General features: G+C 48.4%; 1 protein-coding gene across 6 annotated transcripts in view; it reads left to right on the forward strand.

Moving 5' to 3' along the window:
- The window catches only part of C1H14orf93 (chromosome 1 C14orf93 homolog), a 77,003-nt gene that overhangs the window by 44,844 nt on the left and 20,054 nt on the right, over positions 1-12,105 (forward strand). For all 6 annotated transcript variants that reach the window (XM_063913562.1, XM_063913558.1, XM_063913561.1 and 3 more), the window contains one exon: positions 8,550-8,662. In XM_063913562.1, the coding sequence (XP_063769632.1) occupies positions 8,550-8,662 (113 nt within the window). The remainder of the gene's footprint in view (positions 1-8,549; positions 8,663-12,105) is intronic.

A 12,105-nucleotide genomic window follows, 5' to 3' on the forward strand; every position in this document is an offset into this window, starting at 1 on the left:
CAAGTCAGGAGACTTCCCTATATATGTAAATTCTGGAACTGAGGGACATTTACAATGCCCTAAGTCAGGCAAGGCCCCTGCTTCAAAACCAGCCGGTACTGATACAGTCAGACAACATCACGGCAGTCGCCCATGTGAACCGACAGGGCGGCACAAGAAGCAGGATGGCAATGGCAGAAGCCACAAGGATTCTCAAATGGGCGGAAAATCACGTACTAGCACTGGCAGCAGTGTTCATTCCGGGAGTGGACAACTGGGAAGCAGACTTCCTCAGCAGACACGACCTACACCCGGGAGAGTGGGGACTTCATCCAGAAGTCTTCCTGCTGTTGGTAAACCGTTGGGAAAGGCCACAGGTGGACATGATGGCGTCCCGCCTCAACAAAAAGCTAAAGAGATATTGCGCCAGGTCAAGGGACCCTCAGGCGATAGCTGTGGACGCTCTAGTGACACCGTGGGTGTACCAGTCGGTTTATGTGTTCCCTCCTCTGCCTCTCATACCAAAGGTACTGAGAATAATAAGATGGCGAGGAGTAAGAACGATACTCGTGGTTCCGGATTGGCCAAGAAGGGCTTGGTACCCGGAACTTCAGGAAATGATATCAGAGGACCCATGGCCTCTGCCGCTCAGACAGGACCTGCTTCAGCAGGGGCCCTGTCTGTTCCAAGACTTACGGCGGCTGCGTTTGACGGCATGGCGATTGAACGCCGGATCCTGAAGGAAAAGGGTATTCCGGAAGAAGTCATTCCTACGCTTATTAAAGCCAGGAAAGATGTTACGGCAAAGCATTATCACCGCATATGGCGGAAATATGTTGCATGGTGCGAGGCCAAAAAGGCCCCAACAGAGGAATTTCCACTAGGTCGATTTCTACATTTCCTGCAAGCAGGAGTGAATATGGGCCTAAAACTAGGCTCCATTAAAGTACAGATCTCGGCTCTGTCGATTTTCTTTCAAAAAGAACTAGCTTCAGTACCTGAAGTTCAGACATTGTAAAAGGAGTGCTGCATATTCAGCCCCCGTTTGTGCCCCCTGTGGCACCTTGGGATCTCAACGTGGTGTTGAGTTTCTTAAAATCACATTGGTTTGAGCCACTAAAAACCGTGGATCTAAAATATCTCACGTGGAAAGTGGTCATGTTATTGGCCTTGGCTTCAGCCAGGCGAGTGTCAGAATTGGCGGCTTTATCATGTAAAAGCCCTTATCTGATTTTCCATATGGATAGGGCAGAATTGAGGACTCGTCCCCAGTTTCTTCCTAAAGTGGTGTCAGCGTTTCACCTGAACCAGCCTATTGTGGTGCCTGCGGCTACTAGGGATTTGGAGGACTCCAAGTTGCTAGACGTTGTCAGGGCCCTGAAAATATGTTTCCAGGACGGCTGGAGTCAGAAAATCTGACTCGCTGTTTATCCTGCATGCACCCAACAAGCTGGGTGCTCCTGCTTCTAAGCAGACTATTGCTCGCTGGATTTGTAGTACAATTCAGCTTGCACATTCTGTGGCAGGCCTGCCACAGACCAAATCTGTAAATGCCCATTCCACAAGGAAGTTGGGCTCATCTTGGGCGGCTGCCCGAGGGGTCTCGGCTTTACAACTTTGCCGAGCAGCTACTTGGTCAGGGGCAAACACGTTTGCAAAATTCTACAAATTTGATACCCTGGCTGAGGAGGACCTGGAGTTCTTTTTTTCGGTGCTGCAGAGTCATCCGCACTCTCCCGCCCGTTTGGGAGCTTTGGTATAATCCCCATGGTCCTTACGGAGTTCCCAGCATCCACTAGGACGTCAGAGAAAATAAGAATTTACTCACCGGTAATTCTATTTCTCGTAGTCCGTAGTGGATGCTAGGCGCCCATCCCAAGTGCGGATTGTCTGCAATACTTGTACATAGTTATTGCTAACTAAAGGGTTATTGTTGAGCCATCTGTTGAGAGGCTCAGTTGTTTTCATACTGTCAAACTGGATATAGTATCACGAGTTGTACGGTGTGATTGGTGTGGCTGGTATGAGTCTTACCCGGGATTCAAAATCCTTCCTTATTATGTCGGCTCGTCCGGGCACAGTGTCCTAACTGAGGCTTGGAGGAGGGTCATAGTGGGAGGAGCCAGTGCACACCAGGTAGTCATAAATCTTTCTAGAGTGCCCAGCCTCCTTCGGAGCCCGCTATTCCCCATGGTCCTTACGGAGTTCCCAGCATCCACTACGGACTACGAGAAATAGAATTACCGGTGAGTAAATTCTTATTTTTTTCTCTTACGTCCTAGAGGATCCTGGGGTCCTCATTAGTACCATGGGGTATAGACTGGTCCCTTGGGAGCCATGGCACTTTAAGAATTTGATCGTGTGGGCTGGCTCCTCCCTCTATGCCCCTCCTACCAGACTCAGAAAATGTGCCCGGTGGAGCCGGTCACAGCTAGGGGAGCTCCATAGGAGTTTTTCTAGTTTTCTTATTTTTGTTAGAATTAGGCACAGGGAGGCTGCTGGCAACAGCCTCCCTGCTTCGTGGGACTTAGGGGGGAGTAGTGTCCAACCCTCTGAGGTTAATGGCCACTATCTCCGCTGACAGGACATTAAGCTCCTGAGGGTGATGATCGTTAACCCCCCGAGGCAACCGCTCACTCCCGTAGCATGCTGCCACCCCCTAACAGAACCAGAAGATCGTGGTGGTGAGTAGGACACCGGCGACCCGACAAGCGGGGAGCCGGTGTGAATGGCGGCAACAGGGTGGGAGCGCAGTACTGTAGGTGCGCTCTGGAGGCTCAGCGGTACTACGGTGCGGCGCAGTGAGGGGCGCCCTGGGCCAGCGCAATACCCTTACACTGGTTGCTGCATCTATCAGGGTCACTGTACTGCTGCTAGAAATGATACCTCAGGCCAGTATAAAGAATGTAAAGTGCAGGAAGACGCACCATTTTCGGGGCGGAGCTTCTCCTCAGAGCGGATCCAGCAGCTCTCCAGCGCCATTTTCTCCCTGCAGAACATCACACAGACGCTGACAGGGAGCGCTGGCCCTCTACATAACTCCAGTCATCCTGTGTGGTACCAGGGGGTTATAGAAAGGGGGGGGGGGGGAGTGTATTCATAACTGTGTAGTCTATTAAGGGTGTACAGTCAGCGCCAGACATTTATTCCATAATTGTCTACTGGGGCGCTGTGTGTGCTGGCTCCATTAACTCTGTCTCTCTCTCTGAAGGTACTTGGGGGAAACTGTCTGACATTATCCTGTGTGTGTGTGTGTGTATGCAAATCTCACATTACTATGTCCAGGGGCTCTGTATCTTGTGCTGCAGAGTATGTATCTTCACCAGAGGAATCCATTCCATGTACTCAGGAATGTAATATTACGTCTCAGCCTTCCGAATCCGAACCCCAGTGGGTGGCTTCTATTAAAGGCATGATATCCCAGATTTGTACTAGAATAGCGCATAATGAGACTGAAACACAGGTTTTAAAGAAATCTGTGGAGGTTTTGGCTGGTTCTGTCCCCACTACCTCAAAGTCCCCTAGTGTATACCCAAAGAAACGTGTGCTTGCCCAGATTATGCAGGCTGACACGGATACCAACACTGACACGGCAGAGGGTGATGTGGATATGCGGGGGGGGGTGAGGCTTCCCTTGCAAAGGCGGTGCAGCTCATGATTGAGGCCATTAGGGATGTGTTTCGCATTACTGACAAACCACCTGAGCAGGTTGAGGAGGCTTACTTTACAGACCATAAGAAAACCTCCCTGACCTTCCCTGTGTCTAAACGCATTATTTGATAAATCCTGGGAAAACCCAGAGAAAAAATTTCCAGATCCCGAAAAGGGTTCTCGTTGCCTTTTCTTTCCCTGAGGATGTTAGGAAAAAGTGGGAAAACCCACCTGTAGTTGACACTTCTGTATCCAGACTGTCTAAGAAGGAGGTGTTACCTGTCCCTGGTTCAACTGCTTTGATAGAGCCGGCAGACCGCAAGATTTAGACTACGCTCAAATCCATATACACTGCTTCTGGCGTGGCGTTAAGACCCACTATTGCCTGTGCATGGATTTCTAAAGCCACAGTAAAGTGGTAAGGCACATTACTAGAGAAATTAGAGTCTATGGATAGAAGTTACATTGAATTGTTTTTACGTAACATACAGGATTCTGCGGGTTTTATGGTGGAGGCCATGAAGGACCTGGGTCATCTGAATGCAAGGACGTCTTCTATGGCTGTCTCAGCACGCAGGGGACTCTGGCTGCGCCAATGGTCGGCAGACGCAGAATCCAGGAGAAGTGTGGAGAACCTACCCTTCACAGTTCGGGCTCTATTTGGGAAAGCATTGGATGCGTGGATCTCCACGGCAACTGCTGGCAAGTCAACCTTTCTTCCCTCAGCCACTCAGACAACGAAGAAACCTTTTTCTACATCCACAATGCAGCCCTTTCGGACCGCAAAAGCTAAAAAGTCAAAGCCTCCTGCCACTTTCTTCAGAGGTGGTCGAGCAAAGTCCAAAAGACCTGCACCCGCAGGTTCCCAGGAATAGAAGCCTGCCTCTGTTTCCTCAAAATCCTCAGCATGATGGTGGACCTCACAGCCTGGAGTAGGAGCAGGTGGGAGCGAGACTCAGACGTTTCAGTCACGTTTGGGTGTCATCCGGCCTGGATCCCTGGCTACAGGATATTGTGTCCCAGGGGTACAGACACGAGTTTCAAGAGCTCCCGCCTCACAGATTCTTCAAATCAAGCTGACCAGCTTTGCTGATGGAAAGGGCAAAACCGGATGGTTCGGTCAGACCAATTTTAAACCTGAAGTCGTTAAACCCTTATCTGAGGGACTTCACGTTCAAAAATGGAATCTCTGAGAGCGGTGATCTCCGGTCTGGAGGAGGGAGAGTTTCTGGTATCCCTGATTATCAAGGATGCGTACCTCCACATTAAGATTTGGCCGCCACACCAGGCTTACCTCAGATTTGCGCTGTTGGACTGTCACTATCCGTTCCAGGCACTGCCATTCGGCCTCTCCACGGCACCAGGGTGTTTACCAAGGTAATGGCAGAGATGATGATTCTCCTCCGCAGGCAAGGAGTGAATATAATTCCATACCTGGACGATCTGCTGATAAAAGCGTCTTCCAGGGAGAAGTTGTTGCAGAGCATTGCTCTCACAACTCGACTGCTCAGGGATCATGGATGGATCCTGAATCTTCCAAAGTCACATTTGGAGCCGACAAGGCGATTGTCTTTCCTAGGGATGATCCTCGACACGCAAGTGCAGAGGGTGTTTCTACCGGTGGAGAAAGCGTTGGTGATACAATCAATGGTCCAGGATGTCTTGAAGCCTGCCCGGGTATCGGTCCATCAGTGCATTTGCCTTCTGGGGAAGATGGTTGCCTCCTACGAGGCTCTACAGTATGGAAGATTTCATGCACGGTCCTTCCAACTGGATCTCCTGGACAAGTGGTCGGGATCACACCTACACATGCATCAGAGGAAACGTCTGTCGCCGAAGGCCAGGATCTCACTCCTATGGTGGCTACAACTACCTCACCTTCTAGAGAGCTGCAGGTTCGGGGTTCAGAACTGGATCCTTCTAACCAAGAAAGGTGGTCAAGTCTGGAATCCATTCTTCCAATAAACATCCTAGAACTAAGAGCTGTGTACAACGGTCTTCTACAAGCGGCACACCTTCTGCAAGATCAGGCCATTCAAGTGCAGTCGGACAATGTAACGAAGGTGGCCTACATAAACCGACAGGGCGGAACGAAGAGCAGAGCTGCAATGGCAGAATTGACAAGAATCCTCCTCTGGGCAGAAAAGCTTGCGGTGGCGCTGTCAGCAATCTTCATTCAGGGAGTGGACAACTGGGACCCGGACTTCCTCAGCAGGCACGATCTCCATCCAGTAGAGTGGGGCCTCCATCCGGAGGTCTTCACAGAGGTGACAAGTCTTTGGGGCGTACCCCAAATAGACTTGATGGCCTCCCGTCTCAACAAGAAGCTTTGGAGGTACTGTTCCAGGTCGAAAGACCCACAAGCCGTGGCAGTGGACGCTCTGGTAACTCCGTGGGTGTTCAAGTCCGTGTACGTGTTCCCTCCACTTCCACTCATTCCAAGGATTCTAAAGCTCATAAAGAGAACAAGAGTTCAGGCTATCCTCGTTGCTCTGGACTTGCCGAGAAGGGCTTGGTACGCGGATCTTCTGGAATTACTACTGGAAGATCCGTGGCCTCTTCCTCTTCGAGAGGACCTTCTGCAACAGGGGCCGTTCGCTTATCAAGACTTACCACGGCTACGTTTGACGGCATGGAAGTTGAACGCCACTTCGAACAAGGTTATTCCTACCCTGATACAGGCTCGGAAAGGGGTAATGTCTAAACACTACTATCTGATTTGGAAAAAGTATGTGTCTTGGTGTGAATCCAAGAAGTTTCCTACGGTGGAGTTTCAACTTGAAAGGTTTCTCCTCTTCCTGCAAGCTGGTGTGGATATGGGTCTGCGTTTGGGATCCATAAAGGTCCAAATTTCGGCTTTATCCATTTTCTTCCAGAAACAACTGGCTTCCCTCCCTGAGGTTCAGACTTTCTTGAAAGGGGTTCTGCACATCCAGCTTCCCTTTATGCCTCCTACGGCACCCTGGGATCTTAACGTGGTGTTGCAGTTCCTGCAATCGGATTGGTTCGAGCCTTTACAGGAGGTTGAGGTCAAGTTTCTCATGTGGAAGGCTGTCACATTGTTGGCCTTAGCTTCTGCTAGATGTGTGTGTCGGATTTGGGGGCTTTATCTTGTAAAAGCCCCTACTTAATTTTCCATGAAGATAGAGCTGAGCTCAGGACGCGTCAGCAGTTCCTTCCAAAGGTTGTGTCGGCTTTTCATATCAACCAACCTATTGTGGTGCCAGTTGCTACTGACTCCTCAATTCCATCACAGTCCTTGTATTTTGTAAGGGCTCTGAAAATCTATGTGACAAGGACTGCTCGTCACAGAAAGTCGGACTCTCTGTTTGTCCTGTATGATCCCAAGAAACTTGAGTGTCCTGCTTCTAAGCAGACGATTTCTCGCTGGATCAGGTTCACTATCCAGCATGCGTATTCTACGGCAGGATTGCCGTGTCCAAAATCGGTTAAGGCCCACTCTACTCGTAAGGTGAGTTCCTCCTGGGCAGCTGTCCGGGGTGTCACTGCTCTACAACTTTGCCGAGCGGCTACTTTTTCGGGGTCGAACACGTTTGCTAAGTTCTACAAGTTCGATACTTTGGCCTCTGAGGACCTAAAGTTTGGTCAATCTGTTCTGCAGGAGCCTCCGTGCTCTCCCTCCCTTTCTGGGAGCTTTGGTACATCCCCATGGTACTAATGTGGACCCCAGCATCCTCTAGGATATAAGAGAAAATAGGATTCGTTCTCCTGCAGTTGTTACTTGGTTCAGTACTGCTTTGTTGTTGGTTTAGTACTGTGTTGATACTTGGTTAAGTACTGTTGTTCAGCTGTTGCTGAGTTTTCAAGCTGGTTAGCTTGGTTAGCCTTGTATTCTCTCGAAGTTGTCTGTGTCCTCGGGCACAGTTACTATACTGAGTCTGGTAGGAGGGGCATAGAGGGAGGAGCCAGCCCACACTATTAAACTCTTAAAGTGCCCATGGCTCCCAAGGGAACCGTCTATACCCCATGGTACTAATGTGGACCCCAGCATCCTCTACGGACTACGAGAAAAGGATTTACCGGTAGGTAATTAAAATCCTATTTTTTCACCTTCCTCTGGGCAGGTGAAAAAGAATCCCTAATAGTGCTGGCTTTCAGTTCTATTTGGATAGCTACCAGGGAATCCTTTGTGGCCCCCCATACTGTGTGGCTAAACTGGATATTGCTACAACCAATCTGTGGTCAGTGTATGGTTACATACTGTATGGGAGAATATGTTATCCCCTTAACCAAATCCATATGTATTGCCTTTTTAATATGACCTATCCATGCACATGTGCAGGCTGAAACATGTCAGTGCTGTGTTTCCACAGCATTGTACACTGTGCTGGGTTTTGGTTTGTGCAAGCATGTGGACACCACTGTGTTCAAGACAGGATCCATGGTGATATTAGGCTGGAATGAGAAGTGCAGCAGGAGGGCATATTAACCAGGCCTGTAGACAGGGTGTACGTATAACTAGTCTAAACTATGCTGGTGATGAAAATAATTATAGAATTAACTGTCGTAAAAATTATGAATGCACAGACAAATAATGAGAAGAAGTAAATGATGGAATTTTACTTTGAAGTGAGCATTGAGATAATAATCATGTTGTAGTAATTTCATATAAGGACTCAAACGCGACTATTTACTTAATTACTTATATCTTAATTTTTCCACATAGTTTCAGAATCTCTTAACAGTGACAATCTGTTTGCTAAATGGCTAAAACATATTGTTGAAATATGTCTTATTTTAAGTCCAAATGTAATTATTAACCCACCCACCGGCCAAGTTCAGGGAGGTTTCCATCTCCCTATATGTAATTGTAGGGCTGACATCTTGTTTTTTGGTGTTCTGTGTATCACTGGGTTTAAGTATATAGAAAGCTCAACCAATGTTTCATAATGCAATAGGTGCCTGTGTTGCCTACTTTCTGACAAAGAGGAGAGAATATCGAAACTCCATGAATCCTTTCAAGAGTCTGAGAGAGAAGGAAGAGAAGAAGTTGAGAAGTCGTCGATACAGGGTCAGAAATTAGATGATTTAAGCCTGTTTTTGCACTATCATAAGCATTTACCACTGGTGTTTATTACATGTATTTTGCTAATGGTTTTGATGATGGTAAAAACACCTGTAAATGAAACTTACACAATGAACCATTGTTTCTAGTGCCATCACACGCACTGCATTTGTAAGATGTACTTGTCAAATCTGATCAATTGGAATTAAAAAAGTAACTCAAGTAGGAGTGTGTATGTGGCCATAATGTTCTTTTTGATTGCCATGGATTTACCATGCCATTTTTTTTTTGTCCTTTCAATATTACTACCCATGGTTCTATCCAGAGCTCTTCATATAACCATGCCATAACTTCATATTGTCATTCCAATGTAGCATTTCTCTCTGTCCCAAGTGACCTGGTTTTACGGTGTGTCATGCACTACCCCTCCTTCTGCATTGCCTATTGTCCATTGAGTTTCTTCTGCTTTTGGGCCACTGGGGATCTTCTCCATCTACCATGGAAAAACTGATCATTATCAAGATGGCACAATCTCCTATTGTAGGATGCTGTGCTACACCAGGCATGTCCATCTCAAGTGATACTCTATGCCGTTTGAGGCAGTACACACACATTAATGATCAGTGCTTAAAGTGGTCCTAGAGAGGTGGTAGAACTCCCACACACCCATAAAGTGGCGTGGTCCCCAATAGTATCCCCGATTCAAATTACGCTGCACAGTAGCACAATCTTATTCACATTACACCACATAGTAGTGTCCCGTATTCATGTTATAACACACATTAGTATCCCTTATAAGATCCACAGTAGTAGCACCCCAAATACACATAATACCAACAGCAGTAGTGCCCCTTATACAATGCCCACAGTAGTAGTGCCTCTTATGCAATTCCCACTGTAGTGGTAGTGCCCCTAATGTAAAGCCCCATAGTATTGGTGCCTCTTATGCAATGCCCCCAGTAGTAGTGCCCCTTATGTCCCTAGCAGTAATGTCCCTTATGAAGTGCCCTTATGCAATGCCCTCATTAGCAATGCCTGCATGTATTATTGCTCCCAGTAGATATGCCCCCATTAGTTATGCCCCCTCTAGTAGTGCCGCTTACACACACAACCTCCCTCCCCCCCCCCCCCCCCCCCCACACACACACACACACAATATTCTCACCTTAAGCACTGCTCCTTTGTCCAACCGCCGCCGTCCTTCCTTGCCACCCGCTCCTCGGAACTATGGGAGAGATGTCATGACGTCTCTCCCATAGCGCACCCTGCCAGAGCCGGAAGCTGGAGCTCAAGAGTGAGCTCCTGCCTTCAGCTGCCACTGTGGGGAAGGAGCCGGACAACCGCTGGTAACAAAATCTCAGCGAGCGCCTGGCATCTCCCTACGCGTCGGCTTACATCCTGGGTTAGGTGGACCGGAGGAGGCGGAACTGGTTCCATCTCGAAATGGAACTAACGGAAAGCAGTTCTTCCCCGTTCAGGCTCACTTTAACCTCAGCTAATGATACAGGTTGATTTCATTATGATTAATAGATGTATATTTCAGTGACATTTTAATATCAAGCCTTATAAAATCTTTTCTCTAACGTCCTAGTGGATGCTGGGGACTCCGAAAGGACCATGGAGAATAGCGGCTCCGCAGGAGACTGGGCACAAAAGTAAAAAGCTTTAGGACTACCTGGTGTGCACTGGCTCCTCCCCCTATGACCCTCCTCCAAGCCTCAGTTAGATTTTTGTGCCCGAACGAGACGGGTGCAGGCTAAGGGGCTCTCCTGAGCTGCTTAGTGTAAAAGTTTAAAGTAGGTTTTTTATTTTCAGTGAGACCTGCTGGCAACAGGCTCACTGCACCGAGGGACTAAGGGGAGAAGAAGCGAACTCACCTGCGTGCAGAGTGGATTGGGCTTCTTAGGCTACTGGACATTAGCTCCAGAGGGACGATCACAGGCCCAGCCATGGATGGGTCCCGGAGCCGCGCCGCCGGCCCCCTTACAGAGCCAGAAGAGTGAAGAGGTCCGGAAAATCGGCGGCAGAAGACGTCCTGTCTTCAATAAGGTAGCGCACAGCACCGCAGCTGTGCGCCATTGCTCTCAGCACACTTCACACTCCGGTCACTGAGGGTGCAGGGCGCTGGGGGGGGCGCCCTGAGACGCAATAAAAAACCTTTGTTTGGCAAAAAATACATCACATATAGCTCCTGGGCTATATGGATGCATTTAACCCCTGCCAATTTTTCCATTAAAAAGCGGGAGAAAGGCCGCCGTGAAGGGGGCGGAGCCTATCTCCTCAGCACACTGGCGCCATTTTTTCCTCACAGCTCCGTTGGAGGAAGGCTCCCTGACTCTCCCCTGCAGTCCTGCACTACAGAAACAGGGTAAAACAAGAGAGGGGGGGCACTAAATTGGCATATTAATATATACAGCAGCTATATTAGGGAAAAACACTTATATAAGGTTATCCCTGTAGACGAAACGCGTTGGGCGTGGCTTGTGGAGCGTTAGATGTGTGAGACATCTGAGAGTCTGGTCCCGGTGTGTCGGACGAGCAGTATCTGACCGCGGTGGGTGGTGTGCCGTCCGGAGCTATTACGAGGAGACACCCGAGGAAATTGACAGCTGTTTGTGCTGATCTTCTAAAGCTAAGATGTATGTGAGCATTTTTATTGAATAAATGAAATTTTTAATACTTTACTCACACCTGCGCACTCCATTCTTCTTCTATTTTTATGCACATTGGATCCGGTGGTTCCGGTCCCAAACAAGGAGGAAGCGGCGGGATACATCTTACAGAAACTGAGAGTTTTATGGACACAGACTGCTATTGACTGATACTTTATTCAAGGTGGATGTGGATGCGCAGCTATTTCTTTGCAATATATATATATATATATAGCGCTCTGGTGTGTGCTGGCAAACTCTCCCTCTGTCTCCCCAAAGGGCTAGTGGGGTCCTGTCCTCTATCAGAGCATTCCCTGTGTGTGTGTGTGTGTGTGTGTCGGTACGCTGTGTCGACATGTATGAGGAGGAAAATGGTGTGGAGGCGGAGCAATTGCCTGTGTTAGTGATGTCACCCCCTAGGGAGTCGACACCTGACTGGATGGTCTTATGGAAAGAATTACGTGATAGTGTCGGCACTTTACAAAAGACTGTTGACGACATGAGACAGCCGGCAAATCAGTTAATACCTGTACAGGCGTCTCGAACACCGTCAGGGGCTATAAAACGCCCGTTACCTCAGGTCGATACAGACACTGACACGGACACTGACTCCAGTGTCGACGGTGAGGAAACAAACGTATTTTCCAGTAGGGCCACACGTTACATGATCACGGCAATGAAGGAGGTTTTGAACATTTCTGATACTACAAGTACCACAAAAAAGGGTATTATGTGGGGTGTGAAAAAACTACCCGTAGTTTTTCCTGAATCAGATGAATTAAATGAGGTGTGTGATGA

Source organism: Pseudophryne corroboree, chromosome 1, assembly GCF_028390025.1.
Source record: "Pseudophryne corroboree isolate aPseCor3 chromosome 1, aPseCor3.hap2, whole genome shotgun sequence".
Classification (NCBI taxonomy): domain Eukaryota; kingdom Metazoa; phylum Chordata; class Amphibia; order Anura; family Myobatrachidae; genus Pseudophryne; species Pseudophryne corroboree.